The sequence below is a fragment of the Scyliorhinus torazame genome, chromosome 7, assembly GCF_047496885.1.
Source record: "Scyliorhinus torazame isolate Kashiwa2021f chromosome 7, sScyTor2.1, whole genome shotgun sequence".
Classification (NCBI taxonomy): Eukaryota; Metazoa; Chordata; class Chondrichthyes; order Carcharhiniformes; family Scyliorhinidae; genus Scyliorhinus; species Scyliorhinus torazame.
Window position 1 is genome coordinate 124,273,553 of NC_092713.1, and position 26,447 is coordinate 124,299,999.

Consider the following 26,447-nt stretch of genomic DNA (forward strand, 5'->3'; position numbering starts at 1 on the left):
TCTGGCCTTCAGATAAGTTCCACCCACCCCTTTTTCAACAATGGTCAACTATCTAGGAATCCTCAAGGTTCCCAACCAGCACTCTTGACACCCTCACTCCTAACCCTCAACATGCCACCCATGATCCTATGCACTACCTCCATCATCCTTGAGCTTCCTTCAGTTCCTCTCGAGTCTCAGGACCACGGCAATACCCCTCCTAGTATGACCGTTGATCTTCTCACAATCATTCTGGACATGCAGTCCTCCAGCATTGAGGCTCCCTGCATGGTCCGTGGACCTCACTCTGCTCCCCCCCACCCCCATCCCCATCTCTTCCCTCCACCCCTGCTGGAGAGCTTGGGGTGCAGAAAACTCCCCCCTTCCTTCCCTTCCTCCCTGCTTTGGTCAACAGAAGTTGCTGTTGAATGTACTCTCTCCTCGAGCTCCCCACCTTTCTGGGGACTTGCTGGTGGATCAGGCCACAGTGTTCGGAGGCTGATCGTACAGTGGGGAACACAACTGAGCACGGTTCTCATCCGGTTGATTCACGATAATTAGAGTGTTCCTTTATTCGGCCAATTGTGCTCACGTTTAACTCCACCCAGCTGAAAAGACCATCCACCCTCTTCATTGATCGTATTTTCAGAGTGGCAGTGTGGTATTGTAAAGAATTTTTAAAATGGTGCGTGTCCCATTTTGTGCACTCTCTATCACCTTCCACTCTCACCCTGTCACCCACTAAAACCCTCCCCCATCACCCAATATAAACATTCCTCTACTCCATTACCTTTAACTCTATAACCATCACCTTCCACATGTCTCTTCCCCCTCTGAGCCAAACATTCCATGCCACCCCATGCCCATGCCTGCCTCGGACTCTCTCCCTCAGCCAGCTTCCCTGTCCTGTGTCCTTAGACAGATGCCAACCATACTTAACCATTATCTCATTTAACAACTCTTCCTTAGGAGGAAAATGCAGCAGCACTCACTCCAACTCCAGCAAGTACACTGCCTCACCTGCCACACGCCAGTTAAATACAGTCATCAATCTGAAGACATGTATTTCGCACTCGGGGATAATTTAGTTGGGAAGGGGAATTTAATTCTGGTGAGATTTCCTTCTAATGAGCATGTTTTCAAAGAATCATAGAATTTCCAGTGCAGAAGGTGTCTATTCGGGCCTTGGAAAAAGCACCCTACTTAAACCTGTGCCTCCACCCTATCCCCGCAACCCAGTAACCGACTTAACATTTACTGGACACTAAGGGGCAATTTATCATGGCCAATCCACCTATTCTGCTCATCTTTGGACTGTGGGAGGAAACCGGTGCACCCGGAGGAAACCCACGCAGACACGGGGGGAAAGAGCAAACTCCAGACAAACAGTTACCTGAGGCCAGAATTGAATCTGGGTCCCTGTAGCTGTGAGGCCGAGGTGCTAACCACTGTGCCACCATGCCGCCCTATGCAAATTAACACAAAAGGGCTGCCCGACGCTTGCCGTCAAGAAGCTCAACCCAGCATCAAATTTCCCTGAACTTAGTTTCATCCCAACATCGTGGAGCTTCCCACTCAATTAAGATCCCCCATCGCCCTTCCTTCCCAATCCCAGGAGCAGCACAAGATTCAACCCAAGAAATAAAAACTATTCATGTTTTTAATGGAACAACAGTATTGATTATAATAATTACAATAATGTTATTACTGGAATACTTACCACCTTCTTGAGTCCGACTAGGATTTGTAGCCCAACTTGACAAAACTCCTCCGCACTTGTTATTGCTGACACTAACATTTACTGTATATTGTGTATACGGAGTCAGATTGTCACACGTGTGTTCTCCCTTTATGACTCCATCAATTATTGCTTCTTGGTTTATATCTGTAAAGGAAGAATACTTCTTCATTATTCTGCTGAAGTCTTGAATTTGGAAAACCATGCTTCGAAAAACTGCAGCGATTCTGTGATAAGTCATAATTTAACGTGTCTTGGCAGCGTATTGCAGACCTAAATTATGTACCGATATACTGAACATTTAAATGAGATATATTAAAATAGGACGTGAAAATGAAAACTGGCTGAGACTGCAAAACAACCACCTGCGCGAATTCCTCGTGGATTACACTCAATTCTGAAAGAGACAATAGAACGTCACACCTTTTTCCAGGCAGAGACATTTCACTGGAAGAGGGAAATGCAGACTTCCGGGTGTGACCATGGAGTGAGTGGTCACATACAGGGCAGCTCCTGCTTAAAGTCACAGAAGAGATGCTCTTTTTACCCAAGATGGGGTGGAATTTTAATGAAAAGGCGTAGGTGAATGTTGAAGGAGTAGTTTCCCCCGGGAATGTAATGTCTGCTGGTTACCAGACCCCGCGGAAAACAGTGAGAGATCTGGCTGAAAGGTTGGAACAAGCTCGTACTGCACCACCCACAGTAAACATGCAGGCACGGAAAGGGCTGATGCAAGCTGGAAGACCCCAGATGGACGAGCTGATGGCTTTTATCAAGGCGGAATTCCATCAACAGAGGAAAGAAATGCGTGAGGATCGCACAAACGCCATTGAAGAAACGGTGGCACCCCTGAAGAGTTCTCTGGAATGGATGGAGAGCTGTTTGGAGGTGCAGGGGTCACAGATTCGGGAGATCGAAGGAGATATCTCGAGCCACAGTGATCGTGTGGTGGCTCTGGAGGTGGAGGTGGGGCTCCTAGGAGACCTTTGTAAAACATTGAAGGCATTGGTGGAGGAGCAGGAGAATACCTTGAGAAGGCAGAACCTGCGAATCGTGGGCCTGTCTGAAGGAGTGGAAGGTCTGAGTGCCACGAGGTACGTCTCAAAGATGCTGGCGGGGCTGGTGACAGAAGGGGTGCTAGATAAGGCACATGACGTGGACCGAGCGCATACGTCCCTGAGGCAGAAGCCTAGAGCTGGGGAGCCGCCATGGGCGGTGGTCGTGAGACTCCACAAATTTGTGGAGAAAGAGAAAATTCAGCGATGGGCCAGGGAGAAGCGTAGCTGCGACTAGGAGGGAAATAACATCTGAATCTATCAGGACATCGGAGCCGAATTGGCAAAGCGGCGGGCAGGTATCTACAAGGCCAAGGCGGTGCCGTACTGGCGGCAGATCAGGTTTCGGGTGTTCTACCCGATGAAATTATGGGTGACGTTTGGAGACCGGGAGTATTATTTCAAGACCCGAGAAGCAGCCGCAGACTTCATTAAGGAGCATAACCTGGGGGGACAACTGAGTGGACAATGCTTGGGAACCGGGGTGCTGGCACTTTGTAATGGGCGGGAGCATGTTTGAAGTGGATATAGGGACTGAATCTCCAAATCAACTTCTCAACTGCCAAAGTCAAGGTCACCAGAATTACTCAACTTAACAGCCAGAACCTTTCACCGTCCACTCCTCGCGAACAAGCCAAAGACCGATTTGTAGCTTGTTTTAACTTTCATTTTTGGACTCACTTCTCATTTTTAATCTGTGTGTATGTGCACATGTTTTTAGTATTTTTCTCATGTTTTGATAGCTAATAAACCCACTCTTTCTGGAACTCAAGAAAGCTAGTTAAAGTGGTTCCTTTAATGCACAAACTGGGAAAAGGTATTTACAAAGGATGTGACTAACTGAAGTGGTTGAACAAAGAGAGGGAGCCACTTCATCCCTCCTCGCCCAGCAGCAGAGGGGGTTTCCCACCATAATCATAACAGATTTGGGGACTTGGGGTTCTTGGCATGATGGCTGGCTCAGCAGGAGAGAGTCAGGAGGAAGATTGGAAAAGCAATAGCAATGAGGGATTCAATAGTTAGGGGAACAGGTATGTATTTCTACAGACGCAGGCAAGAATCCAGGATGGTATGTTGCTTCTCTGGTCCTAGGGTCAAGGATATTACAAAGCAGCTACAGAACACCGAGGGGAGAAGGTGAACAGTCATGGTCCCTATCAGTACTAACAACATAGATGGTGAAAAGAATGAGCTTTCCCTGTAGTGTTTAGGGAGTTAGGAAATAAATTAGCAAGTAGAACTTCAAAGGTAGTAATCTCTGGATTACTCCCAATACCACCTGTAAGTGAATATGGAAATAGAAGGGTAGAGCAGATGAATGTGTGGCTGGAAAAATGGGAGAGCTTTACATTCCCTTGGCATTGGGGCCAGCTCTGGGAGAGATGGGATCGGCATCTACTGGACCGATTGCATCTGAATAAAGCTGGGGCACAGGGTGATTTGCGAGTGCTATTGGGGAGGATTTAAACTAACTTGGCAGGGGTGTGGGAACCAAGAGGTAATGTTAGAGAGGAAAAACAAGATGCACAGAGAATTGGGATAAATAAATACCATTGGTGTACGGAATTACGGCATTAGGTGAAGCAGAGTAAAAGGAAATGTAATAATGTTTAAATTAGACACAAATAAAAGCAAACTACCAAAGTTGCTGGAAATATGAAATAAAAATTGATTATGCTGGATAAACTCTGCAGGTCTGGCTGCATCCATGGAAAGTGAAACAGAGTTAACGTTTCGAGTCAAGATGACTCTTCGGCAGAACTGATGATGGATTGAAATGTGACGATTTATAGTTGGAGAGGGGGACGGAGGAGGTAGGGAAGAATAGAAGGTCAGGGATAGATCAGATCTAAGGAGAGATTGAAAAAGATGGCATACACACAAGACAAAGGGTGTTAATGGTGGCATTAAGGACTAAAGAAGTGCTAAAGAAGTGGGCAGCATGGTAGCACAGTGGTTAGCACAGTTGCTTCACAGCTCCAGGGTCCCAGGTTCGATTCCTGGCTTGGGTCACTGTATGTGCAGAGTCTGCACGTTCTCCCCGTGTGTGCGTGGGTTTCCTCCGGGTGCTCCGGTTTCCTCCCACAGTCCAAAGATGTGCAGGTTAGGTGGATTGGCCATTCTAAATTGCCCTGAGTGTCCAAAAAGGTTAGGTGGGGTTACTTGGTTATGGGGATAGGATGGAGGCGTAGGTTTCAGTAGCATGCACTTTCCAAGAGCCGGTGCAGACTCGATGGGTCGAATGGCCTCCTTCTGAACTGTAAATTCTATGATTTTATAATGGTGGCAAAAAGGTAAGATGGCATAATAGGAGAACAAAGATCAGTGTTCAGTGAAAGCAAAACTGAACAACAAGTGACCGATGGCACTGTGTGTTGCATGTGTGGGGGGGTGGGGGGGCACTGTTTGCATTGGGACACACCAAGGAAATTTTAAAAAACCAGAAAGGTGAGCCACGATGGAGAGGAAAGTTCACAGTCTAAATTTGTTCAATTCAATGTTGATTCCAAAAGGCTGTAGCATGCCTGATCGGAAGATGAGGTGCTGTCCACCCAGTTCGCACTGGCCATCGCTGGAGAACTGCAGCAGGGCAATAACAAACATGTGGGAGTGAGAGCAATGTGCTGGGCTGAAACAGCAGGCAACTGGAAGTTTGGAGTCATGTGTGCAGAGAGAGCGAAGATGTTCTGCAAAGCGGTCACCCTGTCTGCATTTAGTCTTCCCAGTGTAGAGGAGGCCACATTGAGAGCAGTGAATACAGTAGACCAAATTGGCTTGGTGCAAGTGAAATGCTGCTTCACCTGAAAGGAGTGTGTGAGGCCTCAAGACAGTGAGGACGGTGGGAGGTAAAGGGGCAGGTGTTGCATCTTCTGCAATTGTACAGCAAGACACTGTGGGAAGGGGATGAAGGGTTGGGAGCAATGGAGGAGTGGACAAGGGTGTCATGAAAGGAGCCATACCTGTGGGATACTGATGGGGTGTGGGGTGGGGGTGTTTATTGGGGGCATCACATTGGATTTGCCGGAAATGGCAGAAGATGATCCTTTAAATGTGGAGGCTGGTGGGGTGAAGACTGACATCATGTCATGGTTCTGGGAGGGAGAGGAAGGGGTGAGGGCAGAGATGCGGGAGGTAGATTGGACATGATCGAGTGCCCGGTCAACCACAGTGGGGGTGGCGAGGGGGGAACCGTCGGTTGACGGAAAAGGGCAGACATGTACAAAGCACCGTTTTCAAAGATTGCATTAGGTTTACTGTGAATGTATGAAATGTAGGAAATAAGAATAGTGATTTGCAGGCATAGATATCCAAATAATAATATGATTTTGTGGCAATAACAGAGACCTGGCTTTAAAGAACGGTCAGCCTGGATGTTAAATATGCCTAGATACGAAGTGTCCAGTAGAGAAAAGGAAAGAGCAAAAAGGAGTGACAGCATTGATGAAGGAGAATATTACAGTGCTGGAGTGAGAAGCTTTCCGAAAGAGGTATTGGTATGTTTCTAGTCCAAAGCGTAAGGAAGTTTTGGGAAATGAGGTAGGCTCGTGATTAAAGTGTCAGTAGGAGAACATTTAGGGGACAGTGATCATTGTATCATAAGGTTTAAAAGCAAATTACTGCGGACGCTGGAAACAGTTTTGACAAAGGGTCATTTGGACTCGAAACGTTAGCTCTTTTCTCTCCCTACAGATGCTGCCAGACCTGCTGAGATTTTCCAGCATTTTCTCTATCATAAGGTTTAAGTTGGTTATAGAAAAGGAAAAGGAGAAGTCAATGTAAAGTAATTGGCCCAGACCAATGGCCTAGATACTCTGACTGCCATAGGATGGAGGAAAGCTTCAACTTGGCGTCTCCATGCCACACTCACATGCAGCCTCGTGCTCTCCAGCTCTTGGTCAAGAGGAAATTATGGGTACACCAGTAGAGTGAAGACGGGAGGAGGAATTATAATAATAATCTTTATTGTCACAAGTAGGCTTATATTAACACTGCAATTAAGTTACTGTGAAAAGCCCCTGGTCACCACATTCCCGTACCAGTTCGGGTACACAGAGGGAGAATTCAGAATGTCCAATTCACTTCACAGCACGTCTTTTGGGACTTGTGGGAGGAAACCGGAACACCTGGAGGAAACCCACGCAGACACAGGGAGAATGTGCAGACTCCATACAGACAGTGACCCAAGCGGGAATCGAACCTGGGACTTTGGAGCTGTGAAGCAACAGTGCTACCCACTGTGCTACTGTGCTGCCCATTTGAAGGTCCGAGGTAATGTCATGAGAGCAGGTTATCCGATCATGGAGATGCCACAGGGAGAAACTTAGAATCAGGAGGCAGGCATGATGCCACTTACTTCCTGAATCCCTCAAGTCTAAGTCCTTGCCTCCAGGAAGCTTCCAGTTTCCCGAGCCTCGGGAAACACAGATGACAACAGATAAATTAAAAACGGAAATTCAAACCTAAATGACAATCAGGCTCACAGCCTCCTATTCATTTTTAAAGCGCCAACCCAATTCCTTGGATCAGGCTGGGCATGCACCTGCCTGTGAGTGAAAGCTGAAAATAGACTGGTGGATTTGAGTAGGGAAAACAAATTTCTGAGACATAACCACAGACCATCCCCCCGCCTCGGGCCCACCCACACTCTTCACCATCCCACTCTTTGTTTGAAGTTAAAATTTAACACAATATATTTAGTTAGTAACTTGAGGGGTAAAAAGATGTCACGGGCTAAAAGGAAAGTTTAGAGGAGAATTAGCAAGAGGTTCAAAATTTAGATGGAGGCTAGAAAAACTGGGATTCTCCTCAGAGAAGTGCCTTGGAATGTTACAAGTGCTTTAGAAATGCAACACGGTAGTGTAGCGCACAAAGACTCCGAGAGACGAATAGAGTGAAGTCGATGAGGCTTTATTAAGCGTGACTGTTTCCCCCGCAGTTCGGTAGTAGACTGCCTACGGGGGAGGACTCCAGGTACTTATACTCCGCCTTCAGGGCGGAGCTAGAGGTCAACGTCCAACCAGGACCCGGGATCTGTCAGCCAATGACATCATGGCTTCACAGTCCCACATGACCCCTAATGCATACTACCACATTCACCACTTGTTAAAAATGAACCCGGCGGGGTGATGCTTCGCATGGTGGTAAGGGTTTACAAGGCTGGTCCTGGGAGGAAAACTTTCACATGGTATAACAGTATGTACAAGGGTTTTTTTTTGTTTCAAACTATTTACAGTAATCGTCAGGAAAAGACAAAATGTTCTCGTTAAAAGTCCACAGTGTACTGTTAGATTGACGCCACGAGTCGGTCGGGCGGTCTGGTCGTCCGTGTCGATCGCCTCGGCCCCGGTGGTGGTGGTGGTGCTTGTTTCGGTGTTGTCTTCTCCGGGAGCCTTACGGTTTCAGCTTGGGCTTCATTCCTGGTCGGGCCTGGGAGGAGGACTGATCCTCCTGGGAAGGGGGCGGTCGCGGGGTGCGGCGGTGGCAGGAAGGGGGGGGGTTGGGTGATTGGTGTCGGGGGGGGTGTGTGTGTTGCCGGCGGGCGCCAGATCTCGCAGAGAGACCGTGTCCTGTCGGCCGTCGGGGTACTCCACGTAAGCGTACTGCGGGTTCGCGTGAAGGAGGTGAACCCTTTCGACCAACGGGTCCGACTTGTGCGCCCGCACGTGCTTTCGGAGCAAGATGGGTCCTGGGGCCGCCAGCCAGGTCGGCAGCGACGTTCCAGAGGAGGACTTCCTGGGGAAGACAAGGAGGCGCTCATGAGGCGTTTGGTTAGTGCTAGTACACAGTAGTGACCGGATGGAGTGGAGGGCGTCCGGAAGGACCTCCTGCCACCGTAAAACTGGGAGGTCCCTGGACCGTAGGGCCAGTAGGACGGTCTTCCAGACCGTGCCGTTCTCCCTCTCTACTTGCCCGTTCCCCCGGGGGTTGTAGCTGGTCGTCCTGCTCGAGGCTATCCCGTTGCTGAGCAGGAACTGGCGCAGCTCGTCACTCATGAAAGAGGACCCCCTGTCGCTGTGCACGTATGCGGGGCAACCGAACAGTGTGAATATGGTGTTCAGGGCTTTAATGACTGTGGCCGCGGTCATGTCAGAACAGGGGATGGCGAATGGAAAGCGGGAGTACTCGTCCACCACATTAAGGAAGTATATGTTGCGGTCGGTGGAGGGGAGGGGTCCTTTGAAATCCAGACTAAGGCGTTCAAAGGGGCGGGAAGCCTTAATCAGGTGCGCACCATCCGGCCTGAAAAAATGCGGTTTGCACTCTGCGCAGATGTGGCAGTTCCTTGTGACTGTACGGACCTCCTCTAAGGAGTATGGGAGGTTGCGGGACTTGATGAAGTGGTAAAACCGAGTGACCCCCGGGTGGCAGAGGTCCTTGTGGAGGGTTTGGAGGCGGTTAATTTGTGCGTTGGCACATGTGCCGCGGGATAGGGCATCGGACAGCTCGTTCAGCTTTCCGGGACGATACAAGATCTCGTAGTTGAAGGTGGAGAGCTCGATCCTCCACCTTAAGATCTTGTCGTTTTTGATTTTGCCCCTCTGTGCATTATCGAACATGATGGCTACCGACCGTTGGTCCGTGAGGAGAGTGAATCTCCTGCCGGCCAGGTAATGCCTCCAATGTCGCACAGCTTCCACTATGGCTTGGGCTTCCTTTTCCACTGAGGAGTGGCGGATTTCTGAAGCGTGGAGGGTTCGGGAGAAAAAGGCCACGGGTCTGCCCGCTTGGTTAAGGGTGGCCGCTAGAGCTACGTCGGAGGCGTCGCTCTCGACCTGGAAGGGGAGGGACTCGTCGATGGCGCGCATCGTGGCCTTTGCGATATCCGCTTTGATGCGGCTGAAGGCCTGGCAAGCCTCTGTCGACAGAGGGAAGGTCGTGGTCTGTATTAGGGGGCGGGCCTTGTCTGCGTACTGGGGGACCCACTGGGCGTAGTATGAAAAAAAACCCAGGCAGCGTTTCAGTGCTTTTGAGCAGTGCGGGAGGGGAAATTCCATGAGGGCGCGCATACGTTCGGGGTCGGGGCCTATTATCCCATTGCGCACTACGTAGCCCAGGATGGTTAGCCGGTTGGTGCTAAAATCGCACTTGTCCTCGTTGTACGTGAGGTTCAAGGCTTTAGCGGTCTGGAGGAATTTTTGGAGGTTGGCGTCGTGGTCCTGCTGATCGTGGCCGCAGATGGTTACATTGTCGAGATACGGGAACGTGGCCCGCAACCCGTGTTGATCAACCATTCGGTCCATCTCTCGTTGGAAGACCGAGACCCCGTTTGTGACGCCAAATGGGACCCTTAGGAAATGGTATAATCGCCCCTCTGCCTCGAAGGCTGTGTACTTGCGGTCACTTGGGCGGATGGGGAGCTGATGGTAGGCGGACTTGAGGTCCACGGTGGAGAAGACTTTATATTGGGCAATCCGATTGACCATGTCGGATATGTGGGGGAGAGGGTACGCGTCTAGTTTTGTGTACCTGTTGATGGTCTGGCTATAGTTTATGACCATCCTTTGCTTCTCCCCTGTCTTTACTACTACCACCTGTGCTCTCCAGGGACTATTGCTGGCCTGGATTATGCCTTCCTTTAGTAGCCGCTGGACTTCGGACCGAATGAAGGTCCGGTCCTGGGCGCTGTACCGTCTGCTCCTAGTGGCGACGGGTTTGCAATCCGGGGTGAGGTTTGCAAACAAGGACGGGGGTTGCACCTTGAGGGTTGCGAGGCCGCAGATAGTGAGTGGGGGTATTGGGCCGCCGAATTTGAAGGTAAGGCTCTGTAGATTGCACTGGAAGTCTAATCCCAGTAATGTGGGGGCGCAGAGTTGGGGAAGGACGTAGAGCCTGTAGTTTTTGAACTCCCTCCCCTGCACCGTTAGGGTAACTATGCAGAAGCCTTTGATCTGTACGGAGTGGGATCCTGCAGCTAGGGAAATCTTTTGTGCGCTGGGATGGGTGGTCAAAGAACAGCGTCGTACCGTGTCGGGGTGGATAAAGCTCTCCGTGCTCCCGGAGTCGACTAGGCATGGTGTCTCGTGCCCGTTTATCAGCACCGTTGTCGTCGTCGTCTGGAGTGTCCGGGGCCGAGCTTGGTCCAGCTTTATTGAAGCGAGACGTGGTTGTAGTAGTTGAGCGTCTTCTTCGAACCCCGTGGAGCCGTCGACACTGGGGTCCGTTGTTGCCGTCCAAGATGGCGTCGGGGTTGAACAAAATGGCTGCCCCCATGCATCGCACATGGCTGGGGGTCACAAGATGGCGGCGGGTGTGGACAAAATGGCGACCCCCATGCGTCGTACAGGTCTGGGGTGGTCCAAGATGGCGGCGCCCTTCCTCCCCTCGTGGTGGCCGGGACCCAAAATGGCTGCGCCTGCGAGTCGCACATGGGGCGCTGGGGGGGTTGGGGAGCATTAGGAACGCGCGGGGCTCCCTCATCTCTGGGGACAGCGGTGGTCGGGACCCAAATTGGTAGCGCCGGCGGGTCATACGTGGGGCGCGGGGGGGGGGGGGTTTGGGGGACGTTAGAGCCGCGCAGAACTCCCTCTTCTCCGGGGAGAGCGGTGGTCGGGACCCAAAGTGGTAGCGCCGGCGGGTCATACATGGGGCGCGGGAGGGGTTTGGGGAGCGTAAGCGGCGTGCAGGGCTCCCTGTTCTCCCGGGACCGCGGTGGTCGGGACCCAGAGTGACTGCGCCTGCGGGTCGTTCATGGGGCGCAGGGGGGGTTGGGGAGCGTTTGCGGCGTGCAGGGCTCCCTGTTCTCCCGGGACAGCGGCGACCTCGCGGGACCGGCACACAACCGCGAAATGGCCCTTTTTCCCGCAGCTCTTGCAGATCGCTGCGCGGGCCGGGCAGCGCTGCCCGGGGTGTTTCGCCTGGCTGCAGAAATAGCAGCAGGCACCCCCGGTGCGACTTGTGTTTGGACCGCGCAAGCCTGTGGGGTGTCCGGGGGGGGGGTGGGTTTGTCGTGACGGGTACGTACGGAGCCCAATGGGCTGCCGCGCGGTCGGGGCCGTAGGCGCGGGTATTTCGCGCGGCCACGTCTAGGGAGGCTGATAGGGCCCGTGCCTCTGAGAGTCCTAGCGACTCTTTTTCTAGAAGTCTTTGGCGGATTTGGGAGGAGTTCATACCTGCCACAAAAGCATCGCGCATTAGCATGTCCGTGTGTTCATTTGCGTTCACCGACGGGCAGCTGCAGGCTCGTCCCAAAATTAGTAGCGCGGCGTAGAATTCATCTATCGATTCTCCGGGACTTTGCCGTCTCGTTGCGAGTTGATAGCGAGCGTAGATCTGGTTTACTGGGCGGACATAGAGACTTTTTAGTGCTGCGAACGCCGTCTGGAAATCCTCTGCGTCTTCGATGAAAGAGAAAATCTCCGTGCTTAACCTCGAGTGCAGGACCTGTAGTTTTTGGTCTTCTGTGACCCGGCCGGTGGCCGTTCTGAGGTAGGCCTCAAAACAAGTCTGCCAGTGCTTGAAAGCTGCTGCCGCGTTCACTGCGTGGGGGCTGATCCTCAGGCATTCCGGGATGATCCTGAGCTCCATAGTCCTTTTTAGTCACGCTTAATAAATTGTAGCGCACAAAGACTCCGAGAGACGAATAGAGTGAAATCGATGAGGCTTTATTAAGCGTGACTGTTTCCCCCGCAGTTCGGTAGTAGACTGCCTGCGGGGGAGGACTCCAGGTACTTATACTCCGCCTTCAGGGCGGAGCTAGAGGTCAACGTCCAACCAGGACCCGGGATCTGTCAGCCAATGACATCATGGCTTCACAGTCCCACATGACCCCTAATGCATACTACCACAGGTAGCACAGTGGTTAGCACTGTTGCTTCACAGCACCAGGCCCCAGATTCGATTCCCGGCTTGGGCCACTGCCTGTGTGCACATTTTCCCTGTGTCTGCCTGGGTTTTCTCCGGGTGCTCCAGTTTCCTCCCACAAGTCCCGAAAGACGTGCAGTTTGGTAATTTGGACATTCTGAATTCTCCCTCTGTATATCTGAACAGGTGCCGGAATGTGGCGACGAGGGGCTTTTCACGGTAACTTCATTGTAGTGTTAATGTAAGCCAAATTGTGACAATAATGATTATTATTATAGAAATGCAAATTCTTGTCAGAGCACAGAAACTTAATGGGGGGATTACAGAGGCATTTAAAATGATGAAGGATTTTGATATAGTAAATAAGAATGTTCATAGGTATGTGTGTTGGTAATAGGAAGGCACAGATTTCAGGTAATTGGCAAAAGACCTAGAGGAGGGCACAGAAAATTATTTTTCTGCAAGCAATTAATATGATAGCAATGCACTGTTTGAAAGAAGAGTGGTGGAAATAGATTTATATAGCAAATTTCCAATGGGAATTGGATATAATGACTTACCACATGGACCTTAATTTTCAGGATGACAAATGCTTGGTGCCTGTCATCCTAAGAGTTGGTGGGAATGACTCTGACAGGTCAACTGAGCTGTGATTGGCAGCAGGCAGGGCCCCTATCTGCACTTGTAATTCAGATCGACCAAGTGCTCTCCTAGCCCTCCAGGCACAACACTGCAGTGGCCGTAAGTGGTACAGCAGAACCGTGTCGGAGACCAATTCCCAGGACATTACTTAAGTAACAGGGTTTAAAAAAAATTTTTTTTACGGGATGTGGCCTTTGCTGGCTAGGCCAGCATTTGTTGCCCATCCCTAATTACCCTTGAGAAGGTGGTAATGAGCTGGCTTCTTTAACCGCTGGAGTCCATGTAGAGTAGGTAACAGTTGCTGGGGAGGGAAAGGTAGGGATGCTGTGGGAGGTCAGGAGGTGGGAGCAATTTCAATGTTGACGAGAAGGCCAGGGAGGGGCTGTGGAGGGCAGGAGACCCTCTATTGGAAGGCCCCTTCAATTTCCGAAACTGCAGAACTCTGCCGGAGTTCAAGGGTGAAAACCTTTCCCGTTTCCCACCATCAATTATCAAGCAGCCGCCAGCCTAAAAAGTGAGGATGGGTTGGAAAAGGCCATTAAGTGGCCACTTAAATGCCTAAACAGGGGCCAGCGTGGGCTTCCTGTCCAAGCTCCTGACCGTCCCACTGTAAAATTGCATCTGTGTTGCCACCACCCCCCTCCCACCCTCCCCCAGATCCCTCCCACCCTCCCCCAAACCCCTCCCACCCTCCCCCAAACCCCTCCCACCCTCCCCCAAACCCCTCCCACCCCCACCTTCAAAACCCACTCGGGCAGCGGGGCTAAAATCTGGCCTTGGGATTTGCTTATTTGCATGGGTGGATGCAAGGTAAATTTATCACAGAATGTTAAATCAAACTGTTTCAAATCTAAGTACTCTTCTTTTGATAATGTGATAATATAATTATTGCAGTTATCCTAAACTGGCACAAAGAAGTAACTACTTCAAGTGGGAGATCTCGTTTCTCAAACTTTAATCGTTGAAATTAAAACATTTTTTTTTGTATTTCCCCTTTTAATTTACACCTCCTATGCTGCTAATTTCATAATCTCTCAAATTGGTTGGTTAAGGGGAGACACAATTGTTGTCCTGTTCACCCAAGCCCCAGATGTCCTGTAGAAAGCTCCATGCCATTTCCATCTCACACTTCCAAAAACGTGGGAATCTCCAACAGGAGGGGCTTGTTTCTCTAGCATAGCAAATTCTAGTCAATACGATTTTCAAATATTGAACTTTTATTGCAAGATACCGTTACCGCTACTTGCATTAGCCACAGTAAGAATGTTTCTTACCTTTAGATTTAACTTCAGGGCCGCAAGTTATTTTGATAGTATTTACTGCTTTTTGTTTGGTAACAATAATGTTCCACTTCACATCAATGCTCTCTTGTTTAGGTTCCAAATCAAACGTTGGCTTGTTAGGTTCTATAAAATTTAAACAATGCAATGTTAGCAATCCTACAGTTAGTTTGTCTATTTTTCTAAGCAGGGTTTGAACTCACTGGTTCCACAATCAACTCATGTCCAGCTGTGACACAATGCACAGGTACAATAAATATATTACTTAATGTTCTTGTGGGAGCAAATTGAGATGTTTCTCAGTAGCTGCTCAGTTGGTCTGTCAAAGGCAAAACATTCATATGGCCGAGATACTCCAAATAGTGAAGAAGGGTGAGCAGCAAAGGCCATAATCACTGAAATTGAGCAACAGCAAGGATTACTGTGGAAGCATTCCGCATGCTATAAATTTATATCAAACCCTCCAATAACTTTGAAGCTCTTTCATTACTTACCTTGCATGCTCATTCTAGAAGAATGTGTAAAATACAACTAAAGAAGATGGCACACTGATTTGGGTTTTGCACACCAAACTATTGAAGTACAACCTACAAGGACAAGGATCTTCTCCCGATTGGTCATATGTCCATGCTCCACAAGGAGGGAATAGTACCAAACTCAGTCCCAGGAATCATACATTCCCAGCAGTCATCACAACAGTTACTAATCCCATTGGGGTTTAAAGCAGCAAGAGGATATATACTAGAAAACAGCAGCAAGAACTTATACTGATAAGTTTAATGTAAAGAAACCATAGAATCCTTAGAGCAGAAGGAGGTAATTCAGCACATCGAGTCTACACTGACCTCCCAAAACATAGGTCCACTCCCCTACCCTATCCCTGTAACCCCACCTAATTTGCACATCTTTGGACACTGAGGGGCAATTTGGCATATCCAATCCACTTAACCTGCACACGTTTGGACCGAAAGGACTTGAACATTGATTCAAAGAAAGAGGTGCTGAAGGTGGTAAAAGAGGAAGATTTTGTAAGGTGGAAAAAAAGTGTGACGTTACCCAAGATTGTGGGGGTGAAGGTCAGGCCGGCCCCAATGTGGCAATCTTTGGGGTATCGGCAATGCCATGGCTGCTGGAGAGGAAGGGAGGGGGGTTAAAAAGGGAAAAATTGTATAAACTGTGGACCCTGATTTTGTGGAGGGTGTTTTCATATGTTGCCCTTTTTTCACACATCTTTGGAATAAAGTGCATTTAATAAAAAAACTAAAAGGGCCCGGTTTCTGGCAGGTAAGATCGTGGTGGACCAGAGAGGAAGGTATGTAAAGTCACTGGAGCGTTGGAAAGTAAGTTAGTGGTGTTGGTGAATATTTACGCCCCAAATTGGGACGATTTAACATTCATGAGGAGATTGTTGGCTGCAATACCAGACTTGGACAAGCACTAATTAATCTTGGGGGGGTGACTTGAACTGTGTTCTGAATCCGAACTAGACCAGTCTAAGCCGATGTCGATCGTCCCTTTGGGGATAGCAAAGGTACTGATGGCATTTATTAAGGAGATGGGGGTGGCGGATCCGTGGGGGTTTAAGCACCCTCGGGGTAAGGAATTCTCTTTCTTCTCCCCAGTACATAAAGGGCGGGATTCTCCCAGCCGCACGCCGTGCTGGACAATCGCCGCAACCGCACCACGCCGCCCCGACGCCAGCGTGCGATTCTCCGAGAAGTGGAGAATCGCGCCATCTCGCTGCCGCGTTTGGCGCGGCGCCGGTCGAGGGCCACTAAACGCAGCGGGGCCGCCTATTCTCCGGCCCAGATGGGCCAAGTGGCCGCGCGGAAAAAGCGGAGTCCCGCCGGCACCGTCCACACCTGCCGGTGGCAACTCTGCGCGAAGGGTCGGGGGAGGGGGGTGGCGGCCTGTGGGGGGGTGAGGGGGGCTCCATCCCCGGGAGGGGGGGCCTCCGATGGGGTCTGGCCCGCGATCGGGGCCCACCGATTGGCGAGCCAGCCTCTCCCTCCCCTGGTCTACTTTGTTGCGTGCGAAGGCCTCCGAACCCCTGCGCCATGTTGCGTCGGGGCCGTCGCGTTCACTAAGGCCACCGCACATGCGCACGTTGGCGCGGCGCCCAGTTGGCGCCGGGAAGGTAGGCTGGAGCGGCATGAACCGCTCCAGCTCTGTGCTGGCCCCCTGCGACGCCGTTCACGACGGTGTGGGCACTCTGCCTCCAGTTCGGAGAATCCCGCCCAAAGTATTTTTGCGGATTTACTTTTTTCTGATGGGAAGGCCTCTTTTGCCGTGGGTGAGGAAAGTGAAATACTCTGTGATAGACCACACTACGCATCTGGTAGATTTGGCATTAGAGAAAGGTCCGGTTCAGTGTCCAGCATAGAGGCTGGATGTGGAGTTATTGGTAGACCTGGGGTTCTGCGGACGGATATCAAACACTGATAAAGGCGTATGTGGGGTTAAATTGGAATGGGTCGGTTTCACCCTCAGTTCTGTGGGAGACCCTGAAAGCAGTGGTTACAGGGGAGATCATTTTGCACAAAGCGCATTTGGACAGGGAAGCAAGGGAGGAACACCTAAGGTTGGTGAATGATAATTTGGAGGTAAGCCGCAGATACTTGAATGATCCCATCCCAGAACTCTGAGATAGCAGGAAGAAGCTGTAGATGCAATTTGACCTATTATCCACAGATAAGGCGGTGCGCCATTTGCGGCGCTCAAGGTGGGTTATGTACGAATACAGGGAGAAGACCGATTCCCTTGGCTTGCCGATTGAACCGGCAGGAGGCCTCCCAAGAGATTATTCAGGCCAGAAACTCAAGTGGCAGGCTGGTGTTAATGGGGCATTTCAGGCGTCCTATAAGAACCTTTATAGGTCGGAACCGCCCGGCGAGGGGTCAGGTATGTTGGAGTTTGTGGATGACTTACAGTGTCCCAAGGTGGAGGAGGAAGAGTGCAAAGGGCTGGAAGAGCCGTTGGGAACAGAGGAGGTCTTGACAGCTATAGGGCAAATGCAGACGGCTAAGGCCCCGGGGCCAAACTGGTTCCCGGTGGAATTTTATAAGACACTTGCAGGATAGTTGGTATCATTATTAGTGGAGATGTTTGAGGATTCGGTCACATGGGGTTCTCTGCCTGAGATGCTGACGCAAGTGTCTATTTCACCTCTTTTACAAAAGGATAAAGACCCGGTGGAATGTGGGTCATATCGCATTTTTTTATTGAACGTTGATGCTGAGATATTGGCCAAGGTGTTGGCACTGAGGCTGGAGCAGTCTCCTTAAGTTACTTGGGCGGATCATACAGGGTTTGTTAAAGGCCGGCAATTGCCATCCAATGTGTGGCGATTGCTAAATGTGGTGCTTTCCCGGTCGGAGGGACCAATACCAGAGATAATCGTTGTTTTGGATGCCAGGAAGGCATTCAACAGGTAGAATGGGGGTATCTGTTTGAGGTAGTGGAGAAGTTGGGGTTGGGGCTCAAGTTTGGGTTTTGGATATGACTGTTGTACAAAGCCCCGAAAGCCTGTGTTCGCACAAATAACATGAGCTTGGGGTATTTCCAATTAACTTGTGGAACGAGACACGGGTGCCCCATTTCCCCCCTGACTGGTTGCATGGCGATAGAGCCTTTGGCCATCGCCTTGAGGGGTTCAGGTAGGCGGAGGAAGATAGTGAGGGTAGGGGTGGAGCATAGAGTGTTCCTGTATACTGATCATCTCTTACTTTATGTGACGGACCTGATCCCCACTATGGGTAATATGATGGAGCTGCTGAGGCATTTTGGCTCTTTTTCAGGGTACAAGTTAAACTTGGAGAAAAAAGTGAGTGCTTCCTGATTAATCCCCGGCGAAGGGAGTCAATCTGGGATACTTCCGTTCTAGTTGGCTGGTTCCATGGAATTGAAATCGGTTCTTTGCTGGGGTGGAGAACAAGTGCAAGCGCTGTGCAGGACGTCTTTCCAATCATGCGCATATGTTTTGGTCGTGTCCCAAGCTTGTGAGTTTCCTGGGTCTCCTTCTTCAGCACCAAGTCGGTGATTCTGAAGATTGAGCTGGAGCCCTGTCCCTTAGTGGCCATATTTGGAGTGTCAGACTCACCGGAGCTGCAGACGGGCACGGGAGTCAATGTCCTGGCCTTTGCCTCGCTGATTGCCTAGAGGGTAGCGTCGAAGGGGTGGAGGTCAACTTCTCCGCCCAGTGCCTCAGTGTGGCTGGGAGGTCTGATGGAGTTCCTACATCTTGAGATAGTCAAGTACACTGTGAGGGGAGTAATTGAGGGGTTTTACCAAAGATGGCAGCTGTTTATTGAGTATTTCAAAGAGCTGGTCACCGTTAGTTGCTAAGGGGTGGGTGAGGACAAGGGGGGAGGGTTAGGCTTTTTGGGAGGGGTGGGGTTAGATTGTGGGGGTTGTAGGGGGAATGTGGTGTCAGTGGGAATGAGGTGTATTATTCTGTTTGGTTGTGTTTTGCATTATGTATAAAATGGATGTGGTGAATGTATTCACCATAATGCATGACACTGTAACCATTGTATCCACCTAATGTAACCTATGACCTGGAAGTGGTGATACGAGCTCCAGGTACTGTACTGTAACCCCGGTGCCGGGGCCATATATAACCCGACAACTTGCGGGTGTCACTCATCTGCACAACCGACTCTGGCTAGGCAAGTTTACGACTAATAAAGCCTTATGTTCACTCGCTCTCTCTGCCTCTCGGTGAATTGAAGGTATATCAATGGAAAAAGTTTAAGTAAAATATTTTTTAAAACAGTATTGTCTGGTTATGGTCAGTGTTCCATTTTCTCACTGGAACCATCTGGACCCTGTCCTCCTGTACGTCTACTCCAGCCGGCCCCTCTGGATGGTAAATATGTACCACATGCAGCAAATTCTTGATGACTCTACGCAAGTTGCAATGTGATTTTGATGGCTCCATTGATGCCATGGATAATGAATTATATTTCAGGCACCCTGCTACCTGGGATAAAATTCAGCTTCCTCTCATTATTCAACCAAATTAGTTGGAGAAACAGCCAAATTAGTTGGTTCCAGGAAGCAATGTGCCAATGACCCTCCTGATACATTGTTTTTTAGCAGATTAATTTTATGCTCCCTCTTGGCCAACTGGAAAGATCAGAGGTATAAGGAGGTCAGTTGGCACTGCCAATACTGCCTTAATGATTGATGTTGTTTGTGGGTCATAGCTCAGTTACTTATTCTTCAGTGTCACATAGGCAGGAAAGGAACTTTACAACGGTCATCCGGAGGTTAGGTACCTTGGTCTGAACACATGGGTAACAGTCCTGGTGCAAAAGAAACTGCCTGGTGTGAATCTTGACCCACCCCCCCTCCCCCCACACAAACTGGACAGCCACTGGGAGTTCCTTTTGCGATTCCATCACCCTTGAACACCAGTTCCATGTGCCACATATCCCAACCAGACAAACTCTCCTCAGAATACAGGAATATTTCAGAGTGATCGAGACTTGTGATTGACAAAATATTGCAATCTTAAATGCTTACCTTCATATTTCGCTGTTATGTTACCAGTTACAGTTTGATTCCATTTTGAAGAGTTGTGTTGAATATTGAGAGAGCATTTGTAGTCCTTACAGGGAGTTACATTGTAAAATGTTGCTATTTCTTGATTTTGAATGTCTCTTTCTGAAAGGCAAAAAACATATACTAAAGAAATGGATATATTTCCGACTTCCCTGAGGTGGCATATTGTTCATTTATTGGGAAAATTCTTCCAGTCCCGCCCACCATTGGAATCATCGCAGGCGGGACGGACAACTTGACGGACCGTTTAAACTGTTATGGGCCAGGGTTCAGAGAACCCCAAAGTGTATCATGGAGTTCACCTGGCCCACAACTTTTAATAGATTGTGGGATGGGGAGCACACGGCTTACTTTACAGGTATGATACAGCAGAGAATGGACCAGTGGTTTTTAAAAGAAAACAATGTTTATTCGATGAACTCAAGTTAACCTTTTTAAAACAAACAGTGAATCTCTTAGCAACCAGTAAATCAAATACACCGCCCAAAGAATACAACACTAAGCAAACTGTATGCTGTCCTTTTATCATCCAAAAGACTTAACAAACCTTCAAACAGGAACACATTAGGGTTACATTTAATACTGAGACCGTTTTACAATTTTGAGTTCGCCAAATTATCCATAAATAGTCTTTGCATGGCAGAGATCAACAGCAGTACAGCTCACTGAAAGAACACAGACACACCCAAGCTTCTTCTCAAACTGAAACTAAAAAAGCAGAAGTAGAGCTCAGCTCCACCCACACTCTGACATCACTCCAGTAACATGAGCAGCTCCATTTCTTAAAGGTACATTTCTGAAACATCCATTTCTTAAAGGGTACTCTCACGTGACAGCTCCCCCCCTCCAAGAAAAAACAAAAAAACCCATCAACTTGAAGTTGGTTTCATTTTTCACCTTTTTACCATCCTTTAAGAAAAGAATACAGTAAATATACTTCATCATTTCAAAAGCCAACACACGCAAACTGGTATAATAATATAGTCCATTTTTGTTCTCCTTCCTCCAACTGAAATCCTTCTCAATTAACAGTCTCTTTGAACAAGAAGGTCTCTGCACGATCCGTCCAGTTTTCTAGGCCTCGGCATGTCTCTTTAAAGTCAGATACTTTAGTTCAATCTGATCACGGAGTCCCTTGCAAGATTCCAACACAGGAGCATTGGTTATCACAGTTTTCAGACATTCAAATGCCTGTTGAAAGTCCGCTGTGCATTGAAATTTTCGACTATTCTTCAGTAAGTCCATCAGTGGAGCAATCACGCTACAAACTGCACAAATGTTCGATCCAATCCACTCATGCCAAGAAATCGCATTATTTCCCGTTGTCTTGAGGGTATCGAAAACTCCTCAAGGAAAGTGATTTGGGCTTTTCCAAATTCCCTTTTGGCTAGGTTTATCACCAAACCCGCCTCCAGAAGTCGATCGAAGAACTCCATCAGATGTTTTAAATGGTCTTTCCATGTCTGGCTTAAGATTACCAGATCGTCGATGTATACCGCACAATTGGGTATTCCTGAAACGACTTTGTTCGTTAACCGTTGAAATGTGGCTGGGGCGTTTTTATGCCAAATGGCATAACTTTGAATTGGTATATACCATCTGAGTCACAAACCTGAAATCTCCTTCGCCCTTTTGGATAAAGGTACCAGCCAGTAACCTTTAAGTAAATCCAGTTTGGAAATAAAAACTGATTGTCCCACTTTCTCAATGCAATCCTCCAAATGTGGGATAGGATAAGAGTCCGTTCTTGTAACTGCAACCGTCCACACACAATCGTTGGGTATGGTCTGGTTTAGGTACCATCACTATGGGTGAGCTCCATTGGCTGCAACCAACTTCAATTATGCCATTTTTAAGCGTACTCTCAATCTCTTTGTTAACCTGTGCCAATTTTACTGGGTTAAGTCTGTATGGATGTTGTTTGATCGGAACAGCATTTCCCACATCTACATTATCTATAGCCATTTTAGTACTTCCCAATTTATCTCAACAAGCTTGTCCATGTGCTATCAGTAACTCTTTAAGGTCAGTTCGTTTTTCCTCCAGAAGGTAACTCACCAATTTATCCCAATTTTTAAGAACATCCTCATTTTCCAATTAAATTTGAGGTATGTCGAAATCACAGTCACCTGATTTGGTTTGTCACTTTGAGTTAGAATCATTAAAACTTCCTCCTTTTTTCTTTCCTTCCCTTTGAAAGTACCTTTTAAGCATATTCACATGACACACTCGGTGATTTTTCCTTCTATCTGGTGTTTTTACCATATAATTCGCCTCACTTAATTTCCTTTCAATCTGATAAGGTCCACAAAACCTAGCTTTTAAAGGTTCACCTACCACTGGTAACAATACTAAAACTTTATCTCCACTGGCAAAACTACGAACTTTGGATTTCTTGTCCGCTACCCGTTTCATCACATTTTGTGCAACTTTCAAATGTTGTCTAGCCAATTCACCTGCTCCATTTAATCGTTCCCTAAAATTTGACACGTAATCCAATAATGTAAGTTCCGATTTCTCACTCACCAATTTTTCCTTAATCAATTTAAGTGGTCCTCTTACCTCATGACCAAAAATTAGTTCAAAAGGACTAAATTTGGTTGACTCATTAAGTGCATCCCTAATTGCAAACAGTACGAATGGAATTCCTTTATCCCAATCCTCTGGATAATCTTGACAATAAGCCCTCAACATTGTCTTTAATGTCTGATGCCACCATTCTAACGCTCCCTGAGATTCTGGATGGTATGCAGTTGATTTAAATTGTTTTATTCCTAAGCTATCCATAACTTTGAATAACTTTGAGGTAAAATTTGATCCTTGATCCGATTGTATTTCTCTGGGTAGTCCATATCTAGTAAAGCATTTAAGTAATTCCTCCACAATCTTTTTAGCTGTAATATTACGTACTGGAATGGCCTCTGGAAACCTAGTAGACACATCCAATATAGTCAAAAGATATTGATTCCCACTTTTTGTTTTAGGAAGCGGTCCTATGCAATCAATTAGGACGTTTGAAAAAGGTTCCTCAAATGCTGGAATGGGTAGTAAGAGTGCTGGTTTTATCACCGCTTGAGGTTTCCCTATCAATTGACATATGTGACATGATTGACAAAATTTAAATACATCTTTATGTAGTCCAGGCCAATAAAAATGTTTCTGAATTTTAGCTTGAGTTTTCCTTATCCCCAAATGACCTCCCCCTGGTACCTCCTTTCTATACCCTACCGGCAATACTACTTGATGAACTTGATGAACTTCTGCCCACTTTTCATCCGCCTGCATATGTAAAGGTCTCCATTTTCTCATCAAGTCATCACTTTTACGGTAATAACACTCTGGTATACACGCAGATTCCTCTTCCGGATATGCTTTCTGATACATTGTAACTCCGCCAATTTTCCTGAACTAAAAATATCCACCTCATCCTCCACCTGTTCATGTTCTTTTTCAACCATCCGATCAAAAATCGTTTCTGATAATTGCACTTCCACTTCATCTTCACTCTTTGATTTCTCCTCTTGTCTTAACCTGTGACTTTGCGACCTTGTTACTACACAATCCGGAAAAATCCCAGGATATTCGTCCTTCAACACTTCAGTTGTCTGATTTTCCACTGGCTTATCAACCACAGTAGACATCACTCCCACCTGCGATCCAGCTATATCATTACCTAAGATAAACTGTATTCCTGTGTTATGGGCGAGGCATTTTCAGAACCCCAAAATGTATCATGGAGTTCAACCAACCTCTCCCTTTAATGGATTTGTTGCTTTTCCCAGCACACGGCTTTTCCCTAGGTGTGGGATTACAATTATAGACACGTGGGTTTTTAAACACAAAACACTGTTTATTCCATGAACTCAACTTAACATCTTAAATAAACATTGGATCTCTTAACACCCCTTACTTCAAAGATAACTCAGAAAATATTGCAACAGTAAATAATTCCTTAAAATGTTCCTTCAAACTTCCAAGAGACTTAACACCTTTAAACAAAATCACATCAGGTTAAAGGCTTCACTATTATAAGTTTAAATCACCCAAATGATCCAGAGATAGTCTTTCATGGCAGAGATCCAGCTCACTGCAAAACACAGACACACACCCGCACTTTTCCTCCAAACTGCAAAACTAAACTGCAAAATGGCTGATCTGAGCTCAGCCCCACCCACTCTCTGACATCACTGTTTTCTTAAAGGTACATTGCGTAAACATTCGTGTCTTAAAGGTACTCTCACATGACACCTCCCCTCAAGAAAAAAAAAATAAACCATCAACTTCAAGATGGTTTCATTTTTCACTTTTGCACCATCCACCAAGAAATGTACACAGTAAATATACCTTTTCGTTTTTTTTAAAAAACAACACATGCAAACAGGTATAATAATATAGTCCATTTTTCTTTGTTCTTCTTCCTCCAACCAAAATCCTTCTAGAGTGAAAGTCTCTTTGAACAAAGTCTCTGCACGATCCATCCATCCATTCCTCTACTCCTCGGCATTTCTCTTTAGAATCAGATACTTTAGTTCAATCTGACCACAGAGTCCCTGGCAATTCTCCAATACAGGAGCATTGGTGATCCAGCTTTCAGGCAGTCAAATGCCCATTGATAATCCACTGTCCACTGAAATATTTTAGGTTTCTTTAGCAAGTCCATCAGTGGAGTAATCACGCCACAAGACTTTTGCACAAAGGTTCGATCAAATCCACTCATGCTAAGAAATTGCATTATTTCCCTTCATCTTGAGGGTATAGGAAATTCCGCAAGGAAAGTGATTCGGGCTTCTCCAAATTCACTTTTGGCTAGGTCCATCACCAAACCCGCCACCTGACGTCGATCGAAGAACTCCATACAATGGTTTAAATGTTCTTTCCATGTCTGGAAGTTGGAAATAAAAGCAGATTGTCCCACTTTCTCCATGCAATCCTTCAATGGTGGGACAGGATAAGAGTCCGGCATTCACTTTTCTATAGTCCACACACAACCGTTGGGTACCATCTGGTTTAGGTACCATCACTATGGGTGAGCTCGATTGGCTGCAACCCACTTCAATTATGCCATTTTTAAGCATACTCTCAATCTCTTTGTTAACCTGTGCCAATTTTAAAGGATTATGTCTACATGGATGTTGTTTGATAGGAACAGCATTTTCTACATCTACATCATGTATAGCCATTTTAGTACTTCCCAATTTATCTCTACAAACTTGCCCATGTGATATCAATAACTCTTTCAGGTCAGTTCTCCTTACCTCTGGAAGGTAACTTAACAATTCATCCCAATTTTTAAGAACATCCTCATTTTCCAATTTAATTTGAGGTATGTCAAATTCACAGTCATCTGGATTTGGTTAGTCACTTTGAGTTAGAATCATCAAAACCTCCTTTTTCTCTCCTGCCCTTTCAAAGTACCTTTTAAACATATTCACATGACACACTCGGTGAGTCTTCCTTCTATCTGGTGTTTTTACCACATAATTCACCTCACTTAATTTCCTTTCAATCTGATATGGTCCACAAAACCTAGCTTTGAAAGACTCCCCTACCACTGGTAACAACACTAAAACTTTATCCCCACTGGCAAAACTACGAACTTTGGATTTCTTGTCCGCTGCCCGTTTCATCACATTTTGTGCAACTTTCAAATGTTGTCTAGCCAATTCACCTGCTCTATTTAATCGTTCTCTAAAATTTGACACGTAATCCAATAGTGTAATTTCCGATTTCTCACCCACCAATTTTTCCTTAATCAATTTAAGTGGTCCTCTTACCTCATGACCAAAAATTAGTTCAAAAGGACTAAATTTGGTAGACTCATTAGGTGCATCCCTAATTGCAAACAATACGAATGGGATTCCTTTATCCCAATCCTCTGGATAATCTTGACAATACGCCCTCGACATTGTCTTTAATGTCTGATGCCACCTTTCTAACGCTCGCTGCAATTCTGGATGGTACGCGATTGATTAAGATTGTTTTATTCCTAAGCTATCCATAACTTCTTTGAATAACTTTGAAGTAAAATTTGTTCCTTGATCCGATTGAATTTCTGTGGTTAGTCCATATCTAGTAAAGAATTTAAGTAACTCCTCCACAATCCTTTTAGCTGTAATATTACGTACTGGAATGGCCTCTGGAAACCTAGCAGACACATCCATTACAGTCAAAAGATATTGATTCCCACTTTTTGTTTTAGGACGCGGTCCTACACAATCGAATAGGACCCTTGTAAAAGGTTCCTCAAATGCTGGAATGGGTATTAAGGGTGCTGGTTTTATCGCTGCTTCAGGTTTCCCTATCACTTGACGTGTGTGACATGATTGACAAAATATAACTACATCTTTATGTAGTCCAGGCCAATAAAAATGTTTCTGGATTTTAGCT

At 47.3% G+C, this 26,447-nt stretch overlaps 1 protein-coding gene across 12 annotated transcripts in view; it reads right to left on the bottom strand.

Moving 5' to 3' along the window:
- ptprc (protein tyrosine phosphatase receptor type C) overlaps window positions 1-26,447 on the bottom strand; it is a 521,790-nt gene that overhangs the window by 74,018 nt on the left and 421,325 nt on the right. For all 12 annotated transcript variants that reach the window (XM_072511439.1, XM_072511442.1, XM_072511435.1 and 9 more), the window contains 3 exons: window positions 20,022-20,162; window positions 14,490-14,621; window positions 1,700-1,864 (listed from right to left, as the gene is read on the bottom strand). In XM_072511439.1, coding sequence (XP_072367540.1) covers window positions 1,700-1,864; window positions 14,490-14,621; window positions 20,022-20,162 — 438 coding nt within the window. The remainder of the gene's footprint in view (window positions 1-1,699; window positions 1,865-14,489; window positions 14,622-20,021; window positions 20,163-26,447) is intronic.